We start from the raw sequence: 21599 nt of genomic DNA on the forward strand, positions 1-21599 counted from the left end.
CTATACAAAAGTCAACTCTCCTTCTCCGAAAGAACTGAGAACTGCCTCCAGAAATACTATGCAGAGTTTGGCCATTAATCCATCTTCAATTAATGTTTTAATTAGATCTTTGTACATTCCAGATGATAGATTAGGGCCTTTAGGTATTATCCTTTCAATAATGCAGAAACCAATAATGTAGGGCTTAAGGTCCCGCAGGAACTGCCAGTGAGGTCTGAGGGGCCAAGGATATGTGGAGGTTTCTTCAGTCCATGCATTTGGTGCTTTGGTTGCTATTGATGCTCATTCCAAGTGAGCAAGTAAGCATGCTATTAAGGGAGCGAGTGAACGAGTCAGTGAGTCACTGAGAGTGAAAATATAAACTTAGAATGCCTTCTCAATCTGTGTTATGGTAATGTGGCAGTTCAGCTCTAACACAGCTCAATAGAACTGAGTTTTTGCTGAGTGTTTTTGTGTTTAACACTAGAGGAAAATATCTGTTTAACAGGTCTCAGACAAGCTTTGTTTGCTCCTCTCTCTTACAAAAAAACCAGAGTTATATTCAGAGATGTCAAGAGGTGGGGAAGGGAACAAGGATACGCTACAGAGCAGAGCCTTCAACTCCCCAAACAAGTAATTAATACTCATTAAGAAAAGCTCTGATCCATGCACTTACATTAGGGCTGGCTTGCTTTTCTTCATTTGCCTGGTTGGTCAGTTGATTTGTTCAGTTATTAAAAACATAAAACAGAAAGGCTACAGTACATGTGTAAGAGCTCAAGTGAGATTACTCAATATGTTTTTTTCTCAGCCCAAGAAGACATTATGAATATGATTTTTTTTTAAAAGCCATTCTTTAAAGTGCCTCATTCACCCACATAGGCTGTAAAGCACTACTGTATGTTTAACAGGCTGTACTTGACATGGACATGGAGAGAAATGCAGTATGTCTTGTAGCTCACACACAAAGCAAGACTGACCGAAAAGTGTGTCCAATCAGCACGTCTCAGCACATGAGGACAGGCATTTTAAAAGGGCCACGCATAAGAGGAGAAGAGGACTGAGGAGGATGAGGACGAGGAGGAGGAGGATTTCGCCTCGCTGACGTGCCACTCCCAGCGCAATCCCCAGGAAGCCCAATCCCGCCTCTGCAGCAGTTTACTGATGGGTCCCATAATAGCCTGTAATTACCAGTGCCAGTCACACTGCTGGACGCACCTGAACCCCAGTCCCCTCTGTAATAGCCTTCTATTTGAAGTGAAGCTGCACTGTGCCCACACACCAACGCAAAAGCCTGCACATGCATGTGTTTACTCACACACACACACACACACACACACACACAGAGGCTACTAATCCATAATGACTGTGACAGGTTACGTGGGTCACTCCCATTGGCAGCTGTGGGTTTCAGTTTCAACTTTGCCTCTCATTCATTCATGACACACTTTATTACTTCTTATTGCCCATTCTCTCTTTCTCTCTGTTGGCTTTCTTTCTCCTCTCGCTCTCTCTCTCTCTCTGTTGGCTCTCTTTCTCCTCTCTCTCTCTCTCTCTCTCTGTTGGCTCTCTCTTTCTTCTCCCTCTTGCTCTCTCTACCATGACCTCCTCTCTATCCATACCAGATTCTCACTCGCAGCCAAAAGTTTTGCCTGGCAATAGGCCAGTGTCGTCAGGGTGTTACTCAGAGCACAGGAGCTGGGGGGGGGGGGGGCACAATGGCTGTCAGCACTTGACTACAGAATTACAGCTGCGCTGATAATTAGCAAGGGACTGTGGAAGGAGTGGGAACTGCACGGAAGGCTGGCTCCACTGACGCAGGGTCAAGGTTGGAAACTAGCATTTAAATGCTGCGTGTCCCATGGAACTGTGTCACTGCTGTGCGTAACCATTCCTAATGTAGTGCCGGCATCGGGGAACTAATTATGCATGTTTTATATTGACCACAGCTAATGATACTAAAGCACAGAGGGCTCTGCCAGGAACACTAAAGGAGTTATTTTAATCCCCGTTCATCATTATGACATACCTGCTACCACAGCATTCGCACAATGTTTAAAAAATATGTACAAAAATTAATGATGGGAATCATTCATCTTAATAAACAACAACAAATGCCTGGGAATAATTGCAGAAAATGAAACACTTTGAATATATTCCCCTCCGTGGGAAGCATAGAAGCTTGCACAGTGTCTTCACACCCACAGCCAGGAAAGCACAGACTGGCAAAGAAGAGGTTTTATGGGGCCGTTGGAAGGCTCATACTATTAAAGTGCCGTCCCAGAGCATGGGTGGGCCCCACGGCCTGGAGTCAAACCCAGACCATGCCAGTGCTAAGTGATCTGCAGCCCTGCTGGGCGATGCATAATTGGGGCGAGCATCACCCAGAAAGGGGTGGGGGGGGGTGTTCAGCCTGCGGGGATGGCGGCATCCCATCGCGCGCCAGCCACCCCCACCGGACATACGGGCACTCGCCTGTTGAGCCGCACCTGAAGTGTCTTTCTCTCTCTCTCAAGCCCGTGCACGCCTTCTCATGTCTTTTGAAAAGTTTGTGAAAAGATGCAGCAGGGACATTGTGTACTTCGGAGGAGAGCACATGTTTGTCTTTGGCTCTCCGGAATTGAGTATGTCAGAGGTTTGCGATGAGCATTGTAGTGGGAGTAGGACCTGGCATTACAGACTGGGACAAAAACAGGGAAAGGCATTAAAGAATAAATGGTTCCACCAACAGCTGCCAGTACATCATTTATAAAGATAACAGATCCAACAAGTCATGCTGTTCACCAAGAAAACATCACATTATCTTCAAATAGGAATGCTTAAGGTTACTAATTAGCACTAAAATATGCAACACAAAATTCTGCACAGGAAAAAATATTTTTTAAAAGGCAGTTTTTAGGTGGTCAACTTCTAAAGTAACCAATTTTTATAAAACGGCAAGGGTTCACAGAGCAGAAACAAACAATATAGTGCAAGATTAAAAAAATAACTGTAATTTTAAAAAGACCTGCTTTCTCTCTTACTCAGAAAAAACCATTATCAACTGTACAGTACATTTATCAAACTCATTTAGAAGGTTTACTACACCAGAATCCCCACAAGATGTGTCGATTGATTTCTCTAAAAAAGCACCAAATCATTGCACTGAATGTGCAAGGCTCTTTTGTCTGAGGGAAATAACTTCCCGTGAACATATCTTTGACTTTAAGTGGGAAACATGGCTTTAAAAAATACATATTGATTTTTAAGTCATCTTCATATATAAATGTATTGCCTTTACTTGAGAGTAATATCACTGGTTGCCTTAATTGCTGTTTTTTGGTCTGCAGTTTTAAGGCACGGCACCACGGATAATCAGGGGCCTGCAGGCTATGATGTGAAAGTGACTCCCTACACAACAGGCAGATGAACTGAACCTGTGGAACAGAGCTGAAGCCAGGAGCGCAAATTGCTTTAAGATTCATCTTCATTTATTTTAAGTGCTCATATTTGTGCAGCAGGAATGACAGGGGTGGCTTCCTTAAGTGTCACAGTGAATTACCATGAGATGGACAAGGGAGCGAGAGAACAGATGTATTCTGAGACTGGTAAATTGGAACACCCCAGTCCTCTAGAGGGGAAATCCCCCAGGCAATCAAAGAGGTAAAGGCCGAGAGAGATGAAGACTCATAAAAAAAACTGACGAAAATGCCTAATCTATAACAGCATAGCAACACAAATGCCGTAGTAATCCCTGCTGCTATGACTGCTAACAAAGCTGCCCCAAGGAAAACTCCCAAATACTGAGAACACTCACAGATTAAAAGGCATTGCATTGTACTCACAGTAGGAGCCTATGTGCCTCAGGGACATGGGTTCATATCCCTGGGCAAAACATTACAGTTGACAGCTTTGCCACAGTGGGCCCATTAAAAATCCAGCTGCATAAATGGCTTTGTGCATGTGTATTAATAGCAAGTTCAGTTATTCACCCTGAATAAGGGTGTCCACTAAGTTCATACACAGAGTATATTAAGATCTGCTTTCATCATATTAAAAATAATGGCAATACTGATAAAAACAGAACATTTTTTGGTGAGCAACTTATCTTATAAATGTAATTACTTTTCATTTTTACCACTCAGATAGGTGGGCACTGAGGAAAAAAAGGATATAGTTATTACCCCTTGATGTATTTGCAAATGAGAACAAATTACTGCTCTGCACTAGAGCATAACCATTCCTGAGAGTGCGCTTAGCATCGGGCATGCAGAGGGCTCCAGAGAGACTTACTAAAGACACAGAAGCAGAAAGGTTGTGTTTGGCAAAGCTTGTAAGGATGTAATGAAAAGTGATTTATGTCGCTGAAAGGGGAATATTCATGAATCAGTTTCAATAAACAGGTCTGTCTCGGTGAAGAGATTCATTAAATACACTGCTAAAAAGGAGAGAGCTAGCTGTACACAAGATGAACATAAGGAACTCCAAAACCATCTTGAAAAACGAGACGTGACAAACAGAACGACATTCAGCCTTCCCACTTCTCGCTAATGAATGCTTCTGCGCAAGGCCATGGACATTTCAGCACATCATATTTACAAATACAGGTGCAATGTCAGCAAGTCGCACGTCAGCCTTTAATCAGAGGGCACGATTCAAACCTTGACGAGTCATAGCTGCACAGCTCCCCACCATTTCTTGACAAGCAGATGGGGGTATGAGTACATCTCACCAAAAATAAGATATCAATTGCAATACCCTCCTCAAAATGATACGAAGTACTGAACCGGTTCTGCACAGCTCAGCAAGGTCAATGATGCCCAGCTTTTTCAGTTTACTTTTGAGTGCCAGTCATGACAAATTCAAATTTGAGGTTATGTATATACTTGTTTTGGTGCTGTTTCGCTGGGTTTTGATAACCTTATTTGCAGGATCTGGCTATGACATTGGGTGGTGTCGAGGGTTGGTGGGTATTTATGGTCACAAGGGAAGGTCTGTTGGGAAGCCTGTGCCAACCTTACAGATTCTATTGACTTTATTGCAAACTGTAGAGCCTCTGCAGCTGGGAAAAAGGTTCCCAGTAGAGGCTGTGGCATGTTGACTGTTTGGCATAATTAACTCGCATCCGACAGCAATAACTGGTGCACACCGCAGGCAGCTGATGTGACATGCATACATTATCCTGCATTTTTATTTAATCAAAAGATCATCTGATTTTTTTTTAATCATCTGAAAGGACATGTAGGTTATAATTTACAAATGTCCCTTCATTATTGCCTGCTAACACCACAGTAAAAATAACAGCCGCACAATTTAGCATGAATCCGTTCTCCAGGCCAATTGGCCTTGTCAGGATTGTTCCAATTCTCTGTTGTTCCAATTCAACTGAAAGCTGATTAGCAGAAAAACAATCATGGACTCCATTTGTAAGAGTACAATTTACAGCTGTAACAGTTACAGTCGACTGCTTTTTACCACACCGTTGATAGAAATTAACAAAAACGTATAAAATAAGGTATACAAGGACTGAGATAGATCCTATTTCATCTGGAAGTTCACTATCTGAAAAACCACACTACTCGTGCTGTCCACCAAGGGCACAGAAATTTTTTTTTTTTACACAGAAATTAATTTAGCACGCTGGAATAAGCCATGTGGTGACAGTCTTTCAGAACACGATGACTAATGTCCCTCAAAAAACAGTGGCTACAGAGAGCTGGGAGGCGTTGTCCTGCAGGTGAAGTTTCCTGTTATGGAAAGATAAAGTTCAGGGAGCAGGGGGCTGTTTGGGGGTTTACTCTCGGGACAGGACAGGTCCTGAGATGGAATGAGTACGCCGAGCGATTAGTCAGACTATAAAGACACCAGGGGGGAGTGCTGGAGCGCATGAGGAATGAGTGGGGAGCGGCCGGTTTGGGGAGGTGGGGCGGGGGCGCGTCTGGGAAAGGAGATGGATGGTATTTTTATCCGTGCCTCCTCTGGCGAGGCTCCACTCCATCAGCTCCGGTGACAGCTCCACCTCCCGGCTGAAACAGGGTGACAATTCTCACCACGGGCTCCCCAGAATCCAGCCAGCAACTTCCTGTCCTTTATACTGCAGATTTATTCTCAAAGTGAAGACCCACACACAAACACCCTTAAAGTGCAAGGAAAACCTGAAAACGCAGAACTGGGAACTTGGGAACAAGTTTCATAAGGATTAAACATGAAATTTAGAATTTATGACACACAGTAAATATTACAGAAGAATGTATGATGTGAAAGATCCACTCCCAATACTGAGTTTTGGACTGTGCATTCTCCAAGCATCAGGTTAACAATGAATGCAATGGCATCAAAACATGATGCCAGCATGCGTTCTTCATATTTAATTACCGTAAAGTGCAATTCATAAAACTGAAGACATAAAGCAGCCATGATGTGCATACTGCCGTGCTGTTATCTATCAGTGGCTACATAAGCACACTCAGCCAATGATATAGCAGCACAAAAGAGTAATTAAAGGCACACGTTCCACGGATCATTGTGCACTGAGGACTTTAAAGATGCTGTTGCTCATGACTGTTTGCCAGGAGATATGGGTTTCGCTCCTTTGCTGTTAAGATGACGTGGTTAAATTCATCATTAAGCCTGACTGACTTAGTGAACTAGTGGAATAGGCTTCAGAAATCCTACCCTCGATCATCAGAAGCTAGTGTTTAAAGCCTCAACCGGGTTATATGCACAAAATCATCTTTATAAAATAAGGTAGTATTCCCGAAAGCTAAAGCCTGCCCCACCATACAAGGCCATCGTGAATACGGTGCCATTTCATTAAAACCAGGCTTAAATAACCTTAAGCATTCAATAAAAATATCCCCCCAAAATTAACTCTCTCTGCTGTAACAGCTTAATCAAATAACGCAAATGATAATGAAGCTAAAAAATCCCCAAAACAAACAGGCATCACAATGATGGCCACTACCACTCATGGATGTTTTGTCTGTGCTGAGAGGACAGTGGGAAATGGAATGATGGATGAACTCACCGGTCATTAATTGTGGAAACAAGAGGCAAGTTCATCTCGTGTAAACATTCCACATTGCAAATGGTGCCCGTCATAATTCCCAACAGTGAATAACAGCTTCACAGGGAGGGATGCACCACGCATAAAGAAGCCACACGATTTATGCACCCGATTATGTGTCCTGGGACACCATTTGCACAGCCTCATGTTATCCGCGAGAAGTGAAACAACGAGGCACCTGCAACATAAATTCCAGTCTCTTGCTGTTAGGCTGGTATATGAATCCTCTACTATTGTATAAAAAATTATCCTGGGACTGTACAGTTACTCAGCCAGTGCATTTCCCAGGGCTGTGTCAACCTGCATAAAACGTCAGGACATTCCACTGAGATTCAAGTGACTTCCACAGTTTTCTACTGTAAATCCACCTCAAAACACACCTGATTGATTACATGGGTCATAAAAGATTTCCTTTTTTTTGTAAAACCATACTGTTGATTACAGTACAATGAATTTAAATGTTGGACCCGTTGTACTGGATGAGAGGTTCTTGCAGTATTTGAGCAAAGCAACGCTTAATTGTGCATCACCAATGAGCATCACATTTGTGTGCTCGTGCCTGTGTCATAGCTGTTGACATATGATTTCAAATGCTGCATCTATTTTGCACCAACAATGAATGGACATATAGATGCTCCAGAATCTGTAAACTTAAGCAAGGGGCTGGTCTGAAAACGTCTCATTAGATAAGGCCTTGTGCTGTAATTGGTCTCGATGTTAAAGTCTTTGTGATTTTTCAAGTGCCACATCCTCCACTGCAAGGAGACGATAATTATTCTAAGTGGAGCCGATGTCAGTCTCAGCTCATTTCTATTCCTAACAACAGTCATTTGCATGAAGAGGTGTGTCTAATGGTTGGTAATTGGAAGACAATGGCCCTGCCCAACTGGTAGTCAACAGCAGTGTGTTTAAAGCCTGCAGCGGAAGTCTGTGCTTGTGTGTGTGTGCGTGTGTATGTGTGTGTGCATGTTCGTGTATAAGAGCATGTGTGTGTGTGTGCACTTGTATGCATGCAGCTGTAGTGCGGCCTACACACTTGGCCAAGCTTTCAAAGATGGAGACAGAACGAACGTCCTTCACAGTAGGGTACAACCCAGCTGATAGAGTCCAGACCCTCAACCTTACTTTTGTGGTTATTTCCCCCCAATGTATCAGAACTGGCAGATGTCTCTGTTGCTGTGGCAACAGCAGGCACGAAGGAGTCTGGTATGCAGCAGCTGGCTGCAGTGAGGATGGGATCAGACATCATACTCAAGTCAGTTAACTCCACGCTCACTGAATGCAATCACGCTGCTCCTAGTCTCCACCAGCGAGGGGAAAAACCAAGTTCTCATCCACCCAGCTGCAGACAGACTCCACAGGCTAGTCTTTATGCGATCTCGATCAGCGATGAGGGAAAAATAAATCACAGTATAACAGAAAGGGTAGCTACCCAATAGCTTAACACAATTTAAGCAGGCAATAAAGTTATCTATAGTTAGTGAATAGACCACAGTGAGTTTACTGCAACCTTTAGTGTTTCTCTCCATGATCTCTTCTGCTAAGCAGGAAGCCTACAGCACACATCAAAGGTGAATGGGGATGCCATCTGGACTTGGTCCTACGGTTACAGTACGAATCAATGGCCAGAGCGCATACTGAGAACAGTCTGCTCCATTTCATAAAAGCGAGAGACATTTAGTGCCAGTTAAATCTGTGGGAATAAGCCTAGGAATACATGCTTAAGGGTGTCACAGGTCTGATTTCATTTCTGTGCATTCACCATAAGGCCAATCCTTTTTATATCAAAAAGATTAAGGGATAAAGGACACTCCCTGTGAGGGATGCAGTAATCCAGCAGATTTGGCCTAAATATTAAACATTAGTGAATTCCTGCTATTTAGCAGAAATCTTTAACCAGTACTATTTATTCCTTTCTGACTGACAGCAAACCCCAAGCCATACACACACACAAAAAATAACAAGTTCAAATCTAACATTGTATTATAGCTAGAATTAATTGAGGTTAGCCACAAAGATATGCGGGAAAGAATGGCTTATGAAAAAACAACTTGTTACCAACAAATAAACACAATTAATTACATGTAATTGCAATGGTTCTTATGGCTGACAGGATTAGAAATATTTCTATTCAGAGATATATTTGCTCTTAAGATTCTTGATGATTAAGAAAACCATTACAAATTGTGGAAATAGTCAGTGCATTACTCAACAAATGGCACAGAACCATAAACTATAGGAACATAAAGCAAGCAAACGATGACACAAAGATGCCATGTGTTCATTATTATGCAGAACTAGGCAAGACATTGAATTTGTCAGTAGCACTTGAAACCATAAATAAATAATTAGTATATAATAATGAGATGATAATATTAAATATATACATGCAATAATATATTGGTCTACTCCAAACATAGTAAAAATTATAGTACGGAGTGATAACTTCAGCTGCAGTTTTTTATTTTTTTGAACATATAGTTCTTGTACATGAAAGTGTGCAATGCAAGATTAACATGTGAATGCATCTTAAAAGAAGAAACTTCAGGCAAAAAAGATGAAACTAAATACTTTGTTCTCCCATTGTTTTATGTTCACATCAACTACTCTGCTATGGGATAGAGATGAAAGAAGATAAGAGATAAAAAGAGAAAGCTTCAAACCTCAAGCAATGTTTCATCCTGTGAAGACGAATAAACGTGAATCAACAAGTACATGCTCACTTTCACTAGAGGTTAAATAGGCCCCTAAACTGACAGTTTTGCTAAAGCTCTCCACTGAGGAATGGGGGTATGTCCTCGTCCCTCTCCGAACCTCCCCCTCACTACCCATCTTCCGCCGTGGCCTGAAGACTCATCTCTTCAGACTATACCTAGACTAACCACCACCACGCTGTATATTTCACTCTAAATCCCCCCCCCCCTTTTTTTTTCATGACACTTGTTACATGTTGCCCCATCCCAGCACTTTTTGGTAATTTGTATTTGTCCTAATACTGTAGCTTATTCTTCTGCCTAGTTGGCTTTGCAGAGGTTAGATCTGAATAGTGTTCACTGAACTAAACTGTGTTCTTGGCTAGAAATAGCTGTACAAAATAAGTATTGTATCTTACTGAACCTGTGTTTAGTAGTTGTCTATGACCATGAAATGCACTTTTTGTACATCGCTTTGGATAAAAGCGTCTGCCAAATAAATGTAATGTAATGTAATGGGTAGCTCATTGAACATGGCACTCCATATAAACTGGCAAGCTGTTACTAAACAATTGCACACGCATGAACTGGTTTTCCCCTGTGAGTGGCTTCAGGAAAAGAGGAAGAACAACTGAATACAGTGAATGTACATTAATTTTTCAATTACCTAATGAGTAACTGAATTCATTAATAAGATAATTTTGCTTGATAAATTAAACATTTGTCCTTTGACTCCATATAAATTATTGCCTTACTATTTTCTTCCCAAGCACAGTTTGACTATGAGCTGAAGAATCACTAAAATCAGGAATAAAAAAAATGCCTGCATTTATGAAAGTATTTGCATTCATTTGTGGGTCACGGTGAAGGACAAACCAGGATGAAGGCGTACACAAAAGAATTGTGTCCTCTACAAAAAATTATTTTAATAAGCTGTCTAGAAGGGAACTGTTTACCACAAACATTTGAGAGGAACATTTCCTTAAAGCTCAAATTATTTATGTAAGGGACCACATGCCACCAAGACAGGGCAGTTTGCCCAGTGAGTTCACAAACGTGAGCCACATGAGCAAATGTTAAAAATGTTATCAGACTGAAACAAAACCTGCATGAGAGCAGTGCACTGGGGACGCCATTTTATCTGCAGCACTAAGCAGAACAAGTGTCACACTCGTCAAGTTCCTAGGGCAACACAATCCATGTGTTGACTGACAGAGCATAACATTTTTTACTTTATTGATGTACCATGAGGGTAACTGCCTTATGAATATTATGCATATAATACATCTGTCAGGGTTAGATCAAAGTGATGGATCTTCAAATAACACACAATAAATGCATACTTTTATGTTTCTGATTTTAGGATCTTTAAACTGTTTGGTCATCACAGATAGATGACAATGTGAGGTGAATACTATATGGGAATTGGTCAGAAAAACAAATTAAACACAAATATGCTCAGCACAAATATGTGCAAATGAGTTGTTCGGATACAAAAAAAAACAATCTACTCTATGCCTTTTTGTTAATAGTTCATGCGAAATATCAAGTATGGTACCAATCATTGTTGATAACAACGTCTTTAGAACATAATTGAACATCTTTAAAAATAGTAGCCATGCTAAAAATATGTTGAGTATGGGCACATTATGATTTCAGCCAATTTGCCATGAAATACATTCATTGTACCAAGTGACACCAAACTGGTTCTGAGAGTGGCAGGATGACTGCCATTTTGAAAGAGCTAGAGGTAAATGCACCACATCATCAGTACTGGTAACACACTGAGGAATGGCTTATCTGCAGCATCCAGGTCAAGTCTTCAGATTGGTGAACAATTCACTGAACAGCAAATGGAAGCCTATACCCACAACCACCATGGACAGGAGACATCTCGCTGAGCCTAAAACCATTCAAACATGCAATTACAGAACCTAGTTAAACCAGGTTTTTGGAAACAGAAAAATCTGACATCTGCATTGTGTTTAAAAAACAAAAGAATTGACTGATAGCTGAATGTTGAATTACTTTTTTCATTCTGAATTTTTTCCTGCTTTTACAGTGAATTCAGCTACATTTCAATAAATTCACAATTGTCATAATAGTTTATAGCCCTTATTATCATAAATTTTGGGATCTGGTTCATAATTAATATTCAGTCTCTCAAAGTATAAACATTATCAAAGTTTGCCAAAAATTTGTGTTGTTTTTGCTCGTGCTTAATTAACATGTACCAAATAAACAGAGAATATAGAAACTATGTTGAAAATTAAGCACGAAGAAACAATGCTCCTGTAATGGAATGAACTGCACACACCAACACAAATTATCATAACAATAAGACTGAAAACACCCTCCATCCTGAACCAATGTTTCCAGCTGCACCTTCTATTTCTTCTTTCTTTCATTCTCATTACTATTTTCTCCCGCTTTGCCCTCCCTCTCACTTTCTTTTCCCTTCTTTTTATCTTTCTCTCTCTTTCCTCTTTCATCTCCCTCTCCTCTCTCACTAATTTGCTTTCCCATTTTTCTCTTTCTCAGACATACATACACACACACGCCCATATACATTCTCTCTCTCTCTCTCCCTATTATTATTCATCTCACAGACTGCTCTGCAGAGCCTTGCGGGACTGGATGCTTGGCAGATTTTTCTGAACGTAACACCACAGAAAGATGTGATCCTGACAGACTGAGAGTGAGAGGTTGGAAGGGGAGAACAAAACCTCTTCCCCCTGCACAGAGTATTCCAGCAAAGGAAACAGGAAGTGCATCCAAAACACACGCAACTTAAAATGACAGTGAAAACTGACACCATTGAGCATCTTGATAAAAATAGTCTTCATGAAGATAAGATAGTATTTTGCTTCATTTAGTAACACCAGAGCACAGAGTTCATTTATTTTTAAGACTTGTTTTGCACAATTCAGATTATATAGCTAATGGGAGGGTTATACTGAAATTTTAGTTAGTGTTGACACACAATATCAAGTGTGTCCCTTTTCCTTATGAGTACAAGACCAAAGACATATTAGTGAAAAATAACAAATACCACTGGGAACAGTATACTATTTTATCTTGCTATTTTTGTATAAATTACATCATGGCCACCAAGAAAAAAAATTTGGGGGGGAGTGGGGGGTAGTAAAATATAAATGTATGCGGTGGCAGCTGCTGAGCTGATAATTTACGAGGTGGAAAACTTCCCATTAAACCGATTATTGGTCTCAACCTGTTTTTAGTAATTCAGCAATTAATTCATTAAATACTCAATATCATTAACCATAGCCAGTTCTCCTCAATTAGGATATACTGCTCGCACGCTTGCATTCAGTATTACGCTATAGTGCAATACGAGCTCACTGATCTGTAAAGAGAAACACCCAGTGCTTTGTAGAAAAATACAGTCAGATTACTGTAACACATCAGCGGTGTCTGATCCTGCTGAATGTGCCGTTGAATATGTCTATAGCAACCATGTGTTAATTGGCTGTAGCGCCATGTGTGGAGGCCCCTCCGGGCCTTTCACGTGCTGTGAAATTTCAGGACTTCAGCTAAAGATGTCAACATACCCCACATCTCTTCCTCTGCACTGCATTTCAGAATACACTGCACCCCTCCTGCCACTGGCATTCATATTGACTGCATGTGCATAGCAGCCAAATTGCTCTTCAATGACAAGGTGGTGTCAAGATTAACCAACAACAGGTCATTTTCTATTGACATAAGCTTAAAGAGAGTCAACAAGGTTCATCGAGGACAAATATTTACGAATGTGAATTCAATGTTTTGAATCGGACACCGTAAATGTTAGACACCAGCTAAAGCTGAGGCTCCAGCCATTTATCACTGGACCCATGGCACAGTTATTCATACTCATAACTGAGAAATGACACCCAAGTGTTTTTTTTAAAAGAAAACTTAAGTGCTCTGGCTCTGTGTGTGGGTTTTTTCTCTTTTATGGGGGGGGGGGGTGGTCATGCTAAAGCACACAGTAAACGTTCAGCGTTAAATCATCCCTTACAAAGTAAATATGATCGTTATTAGACATACAGTATACTCACTCTGAGTTTAATTATTGCTGGACATTTTACTGTTCACTTTATTTCCATCTCTGGTAATGAATCATCTCATGCTGTGTGCCATTGTATCTCACATCTGTACATGCAAAAAAGCGCATTCCCAATTAGCTGTAATCACGATAGAGGTTCAGTGTGAAGATAATTTGCCAGAGAGGCAAAGAATTTAAATGAACAAGGAAACTATGACACAACCATATCTAGCAAGTTTAAATACAAAAGAATGAAGGATGCAGCTAACCAAGGTCAGTATTTGTCCATCACTATCATTAGTACAGGACATAGCATTTTTTCTCCTTGGTCCACTGGTGAAATAGGTCCATTACAGTCATTACTATTCATTAGAGGTCCAAGCATGATCGCTTGCTGCCCAAGGCAGTGGGAATGCTGGTGGGGGGGGGTGGGTGGGTTGGTCGGGGGGTTGTTAAAAAAACAGGTGAATCAATACTGTCACGTTTCAGACACGTCATTTCAATTAAGGAACAAACTCCAATTCCTTCAGCCCCGAGGGTGATGTGTTCTGCACTACTCTAACCTGCATACAGGGCTAACAGGCCAAAAAGAAAAGACTGTGCAGTTTTCACCAGCCTCCTAACACTAGCCACTAGCAATCCTTTTTCCCAGTCAGAACCCATGGGTACAAGAACACAGGGAAGAAAAATCTATCACAGCAGGTTGTTGCTTGAAAAGGTACAATCCCATGAAAAATAGCCAAGCAGTTTTAAGACAGCAGCTGAATGCAATTAGTAATGGTAGCTGCTTGCCTCACCTAGTTATTCCTTAAACAGGCACAGGACATTTCCTGGTTCTCATTTCCTTTCAGGTTTTAATGAATTAATTGAAGCAATTTCTGGGTAGAAAATAGAACCATTGACTGGTCTGAGAGCCAATCACATGCTAAGTGAACTGTGAGCTAAATCTGTCATGACTAGAGATGCCCATGACAAGAAGTGGATAGACACCACTATAATGAGTCCTGTAATATACTGTATAACTTATAACAGGTAAAGCCTTTAGCAGAAATGAAATTAAATCAAAACCAAAACAGATATACTTGTGTAGTGTTCTTAAAGAAACTGTCACTAAGCACTTCATAGAGTGCATCATACAGATAACATGCAACCTGTAAGTCAGAGCATAAAATTAATAGTATAATGTAGTATAATGTCCCCTTGTTTTTATGTCATAATTGACACAATGAAATTGATTATTTCGTTATTATGATATAAAAAAGAAGGGGACATTATACTGATGTCTGAAGAAGACCACCACCATAAAGGAATTAATCCTATAGAAAGATTTTTCCTGATGGTGAGCAAACAATTTTCTCCTAATGGTGACCAAGGACCAAAGAAAGGCCCCAACTGGAATTCAAACCATGGAACTTGCTGTGAGGTGACCGTGCTACCCACTGCACCACCATTATTTATTTATTTATTATTATTATTATTATTATTATTATTATTATTATTATTTATTTTATTTTATTATTATTATTATTAGTAGTAGTAGTAGTAGTAGTAGTATCTGACAATAGGAACATTGAATTTGGACAGTCTTGTGAACAGGAGCTGAGAGCTGGGTTTTTTCTGTCTGCCTTCCACCAAAGGCGGGAGGGTCCACATGCACTGCTGGGCATTCTGAAGATCCATCAAAAGGCAATCATACAATCATACAAATCATACTATTGTCTGAAGGTACATATCTGCGGTATGTACCTGCAGACAACAGTAAATGCATAACTCAACAGGTCAGCACCTCAGAAAAAGCCATGGCTTTCTGAATAGTTCCTGTCCCTGCGCTTCACGTGGACCACCGTGCACCCGCGCTGTGGGTCGTTACTTTCTAAAGTACGTTCCTCTCCGCAACTCCAGAGCTTCCTTTCTGTAGCAGGAAATGAGAAATTCAGCACCGCAGAGCGACAGGGTGATAAGTGGCCAAAACAGGATTACACGAGCAGTCTTTATCTCCAGGTCTCAGAAGATCCCACACGTCAGAGGGGAGATGAAATTAATCTTTTCGGCTACCAAGGAGGCGAGTTTAAATTACCATCAGCCATGCTGGCCGGCAAGGCAGAAGGGTATACATGCTACCTTCAGAGAGGACAAGATAAAGGAATGACTCACAGGAAAAAATAGTAATAATACAACAGGCAAATGATAATAATCTGTAATATCTTATAGTGAATCTTGAAAAAAACGTATTTTTCATTTATGGTGATATATCCAGTGTATTACAGCCACCATTTTAATAGGAATGCGTATCAGTGATAATTTAAACATTGCCCGTGCGGGAAGATCTATGATGATTCCCAAGAAGCTGTCACATACAGACAGATCCTATGCAGAATGGAGCAGCTGTCGGAGCAACTCATACCACTGTAAAGATGTATCGATTCTTAATTTAATTATTATCAGTCCTGTAGAGGAGTCAGCATAGCTGCAGTGAGGTGCCGTCTCATAATGGGTTCTGGAACATTTTAATCACAGGATGATTACAGAAGAAACAACTCGTCAACAAACCCCATTTAGAGCCACATGACAGGGAGCGCTGTTCATTTGTCTGAGGTAAGAGGCCAATCAAGCAGCAACCATTTGAGTGAATTTTTTTGGTTTGTTTATAATTTCCAGCTAATCTAATTGCAACCTCAACAGCCAAAGTACACTAAAAGTGTGCACAGGGGAGGAATTGACAGACTTCACCTCAAGAGCCAGCACAAAGCAAAATAGTCAATGCAATGTTTTTCATTCTAAAAGAGCTCTGTACTTTCTATGGGGTGAAGAAATTACCTGTTCAGTTTAAGACCCATTATAGATATTTTACATTTTTAAATTGAATATTCAAGCAAAATCAAGCTCAACTGGGCCTGCTCAGCATCTTTATATATGCCACAGAGCATGATAGGATATAAATCGCATGCAGTACACCTGTATGGAAGCATCTGCATTCTTTATGTTTCTCTACTCATTTATTCAGGTTTTTCCTTTCATTTGTCATCCATCTGTGTGTGTGTGTGTGTGTATATATATATATATATATATATATATATACACACACACAGTATGAACATAGTACAAATGTATGCATTTATATATATAGAATTTATTGTTGGCATAAAACTGTAATCTTTTTAGTCATAAGTGTAAATATTCAGGGGATCTGTGCACAGGGGGAGGAATGCAGCTAGAGACCATGTGACTACAGTCAAACTCAAAGAAGTGGACATCACCTATTTCAGCAAGGAGGAAAAACCAGACCATTATCAATTATACATGGACTGGGAGAGAGGAATGTGATAACCAGGGAACAGTACAGCCTCGTACTGTTTGTGCCAGTACTGCATGTACCCATGCATGCTCCAGGAAGAGACAGCTGAAGGATATCAATGTATATTCGCATGGAAACAAATTATTTGAAATAGAATGTAGAATCTTCTTCATCTTCACAAAATTAAGTATTGTTAAAGCTACAATTTTGATAGACATTTATAATGAAAGTCACTGGCACTTGAAAACAGTAGAAATGTGAAAAGGCTGTATTTGTGTCCCATTCTCCCTGTGATAGCATTCATTTGTTATTTTTATGTTATTTAAAATGGCTTTCAACTTCCATTTATTTCAACAGGTATTCCTGTAGGTTATTCTCAAGGGATGAGAGCAGCAATGGAGAGCATTTGCTGCAGGGAAAACTAATCAAGTGAAACCGCTGCTTGATGAGTAACAGCCTCTTATGGAAAAGTATGAAAAGAGACCTGTGTTGCCCAGCAACCAAAGACAAGACATTTTCAAGGAATTACAGCAGTAAGGGCAGGTAAGCATTGTGCAGTGATATTTGAATGCAGCCATAGGTAAGGTGGTCTTTTTTTCATTTATCATGAGCATGTACAGTGACAGAGTTTGCCACAATGACAGGTCAATTTGGTCCCATGCTTTTGTTCGATCTTGGTTCAGTTTATTTTTGTGACTAAAGGCTATTTTTATATACCAGCCATTTCTGTCCATAAATGTATGGAGGAAAAGAAGGCTATGTTTGTATTTGTCTCTGTTCTAGAGGGGGAAAAAATTGTACTTCAGACCAGAGTGAGCTTCAATCATAACTCCCAGATACATTATTGAGGAGGACAGCCGTGTATTCTGAGGAAATCGATTCACTGACAAGGCATTTCGCCTTGCTTTGTAAACTCTAGACATGTTAATGGGCAAGCTCTTTGTTCTCCCCTAGGAGGGAGCACACATGCCATCAAAGAGTGACGGGCTCTGCAAATTGCACGTGTCATCAGATGGTGACAGGTTCCACACAGGGTGTCCATAAAGAAGATGAATCCTTCCTTCATTTTCCTACATCTTTGTGGGGGCGAAAGATGTCAGCACAGGCAAAAATGCTCCTCTCGCTCTGCCTCGGTATCTCTTTATCAGCAGCTGCCCAAGCTCCTCGTAGAATAAAGTCAAAACATAGAGTTGCCTTCAGAGAAAAAAAAACACCTACTAATTTTTTCTGAGGCTTTGACATCTCTTTAGAAAGCAACCGTCAAGCAGCTGCTCTCTGATTCAGCATTAACACCACTGGCAGTGGAATATAGGATCGATGGAATTCTGTGTGGGTGTGGCGTATTTTGAGCAGAGCAAGGGTCACACTGAGGTGAGAGATGTGATTGGGGGAGGCAAGCTAGCTTTGTTTTCCCCAAAGCACTCTTAGCACACACACCTTTCCTACTCCCTTAAAAGGTGAAAGGAATATATGTTTTGTGGGCAGCCCTTAGTGATATCAGAGGAATTTTATGGAACACCTAAAATAGAACTGAAGCGTACTGAAAAATGCAGAAGAAATAAATTAGACAATTTTTGTAAGAAGTCTAAGAATGGCTCCCATGATATTTCTGGCAAAGACTGCCTTAAGAAAAATGCCTACAACTATGCAGGTGTGTTTTATTTGACAGAAAGTTATTTCGTGCTCCAGCACATATTTTATATGCAGTATGTCTACCCTTGGGTTAGCAGCTCATATTAGATGCAGGCAATAAAGTGTTACATTGTACAATAATTAAAATGACTACAAGTACAGTGTAGATAGACACGTTACCTGTGAAGCCCTTGTTTATGTCACTGGTCTCTGTGATGCTTACAGCATGTGATGGGTGTGGCTTCAGCAGTGACCAGAACTGTTAAAGAGCTTCTTCTTTTGTTAGCATGGGGAACAGTGAAGGCGACAAAGACGGTGATGATGAGGAGGAGGACGAGGAAGAGGATGACAGTTGAATATAAAGATGGCTATCTCCTTTTGTACATCCAGGATCAGGGTGGAGATGTTGGGGAATGATGATCTGAAAATGACAGGACACTTAAAAAAACATGATTGATTTGCACAAGTACGTACTTCTGAGAGATGTACATCATTGCTTTGTGGGTTCATTTCTGGATACGTATCAGAATTTTTGATGTACTGGCCAGACTCATATGTACTCAAATGGGGCTCCTCACAGAGCTTAAAATACTTCCAGTTGATTTGTCCCCAAAGCATTAACGAGATGGTCACCTGGTCTGACAGATGCATGCTGGGATTCCAACCATAACAAGGACCCAGCTCTCCCCACACCTTGCCAGTATGGCACACACACACACACGCACACGCGCACATGTGCATACATGCACACGCACACACGCTCACACACAACACACAAAACACACGCACACACGTACACACTCACTCCACCATCTCTCCCCTACAAACACAGTCAGTTGTGTTGTTGACAATGAAATCGGCGTAGGAAGAAAATGTCACTGCAGAGAGGAGGGGCAGGGACGTAACCTTGTCTGAGACACAGGGACGCGTCTGGATTTGCGAGAGCAGCAATCAACAAAAGCAATGAACAAATTGCCACACTGTTCATCCTGGACTGCAGCAAAGCACTGCTTTCTGATTGTGTATGTGCTTGCGTCTGCTGTGTGTGCGCATGTGTGTGTGTGTGAGTGTGTTTTCTGGCAGAGATGGATTTAACCATGATTCACACATTTCATTTGAGAAGCTCCCATACTCACGGAGGGGTTTATGTCTGTCTTCAGGTGAAATTAAATGAACCCCTCCCCCACTCTCAAGCCCATACACCCTGCTCAGCTCAGCACAGATATCACCTCATCACACCCAGCCATATGATGATGCCTTGCCTCCAGTTATGACGCAAATGGAGATATCATACATCTTTTGGTTGATTTTTCCATTAATAATAACCATCATAAGTGGCCTATACATCAATTTAACATTCTGTTTATGGCTCTGTGATGCTGTAACAGTGTTTTCGTGTTATTTGTTAGTCCGTGGCTTCATTTGTTAAAAATGGGAACAAATGAAACAAGCCTTTTCTTTGCTTGCAGCAAAAAGTTGGTGTAGTAGCTGCCACTGTGAGTTGGTAAATTATAGCTCATTAAAGTGAGAAAAATAATGTCCTCCCATTCAGATCAAGGAGCCCACATAGGACTTGCGTAGTCTCCAATGTCAGATGATGTAGCTCAGTGGCCTGATCTGTTCATATTACTCTCAGTTCAATTCAATTAGCTTTACTAGCATGACAAATCAGCATGTTAGCAAATAAGCTAACACTTCTGAAGTAAAAAATGAGCCTCTTAAGATTTCTAAAGATAGCGGGATATGAAGAAATGATGATTGCTCTCTGTTGAATTTTAAGTTATAACCACTAACACTGGTATGCATGCTGGGGACTGAAATGAAAGGTGTAATCGCACTCAGGTGTATTTCTAATTTATAAGTAATTCATTTTAAAGTTTGTATTTTTGCTGTAAATATAAAAATCAGTTCACTGAGTTTTTTTGTATGACGAGCAACAAGGGCAAGTTATGCTCTTTGAATGGGAGGGGGCTGAAAAGATTGACGTTGAAATGGCCCACAAAATCACATAGTCCGCCACTGCATGTTCATGCGCACACGCACACGTGCACATACATGTCTGTGCTACCACCAACGCACATGCACACACATATTTCTATATGTACGAGTACAAGCATACGTGTGTGCGGTAATCTGCGTGAGCAGCGCCGCAGTCTTGCCCCACATGCACCCAGGCACGCTGACCCTGAGGTCAGAGGTCAGGGCGGGTCGGGGGCGGCGTTTCGACTCAGCGGGCGCGCGTTGGGCACTGACCTCCCGAGCAGCAGGAACTCCCCCACCAGCTTCTGGCGGCGCATGGCCATGAGGATGCCGCGCACGGTCATGCCCTCGCAGAAGCAGGCCACCACGCGCGCCTTGGGCAGGTGGCCCCGGAGTTTCCGCAGCAGCTTGTCGAAGCCCGGCTCCCCGGCGTTGCTGTAGATCTTGTCCGAGTGCGCGATGCAGATCCCCTCTTTGGCGGCCATGTCTTTGAACGCCTCCATGCCGCTCTCCCCGTAGTTCCCTGGAACGGGAGACAGAGGCTCGCAGTTAACATTTGAATTTCTGCCCCTAATCCTGTAAAATCTGCTTTTTATTGGCAGTGCCTATTTCATTTCAATTAATACCTGATGTACTATGAATCCTTAAATTTAAATTGGGGTGCCAATAACTGTGACTCACATTTGGGAAAAATAATTATTTCTTCATTAAGATTTTTTAAAAAGTTTTTTCTTTGAACAAGTTTACTTCGATAACAATTTTTTAATGTGTGAAGACTGGGTGTGCACCACACACAGCTAGGAGAGTCATCTTATGGACCTTTAACCAGCACGAGAAGCCTTTCGTAAGAAAAGATTCATCAATGACAGAGCCTCACAATAATAACGCATACAGAAGGATAACTACAGCGACATGTCACATCAA

The 21599-nt window shown here is 41.2% G+C and overlaps 1 protein-coding gene across 1 annotated transcript in view; it reads right to left on the bottom strand.

Moving 5' to 3' along the window:
• grm5b (glutamate receptor, metabotropic 5b) overlaps positions 1–21599 on the bottom strand; it is a 73184-nt gene that overhangs the window by 33668 nt on the left and 17917 nt on the right. Inside the window, exon 3 of the mRNA XM_064302345.1 lies at positions 20949–21198. Within this exon, the coding sequence (XP_064158415.1) occupies positions 20949–21198 (250 nt within the window). The remainder of the gene's footprint in view (positions 1–20948; positions 21199–21599) is intronic.

This window comes from Anguilla rostrata, chromosome 12 (assembly GCF_018555375.3).
Source record: "Anguilla rostrata isolate EN2019 chromosome 12, ASM1855537v3, whole genome shotgun sequence".
NCBI lineage: Eukaryota > Metazoa > Chordata > Actinopteri > Anguilliformes > Anguillidae > Anguilla > Anguilla rostrata.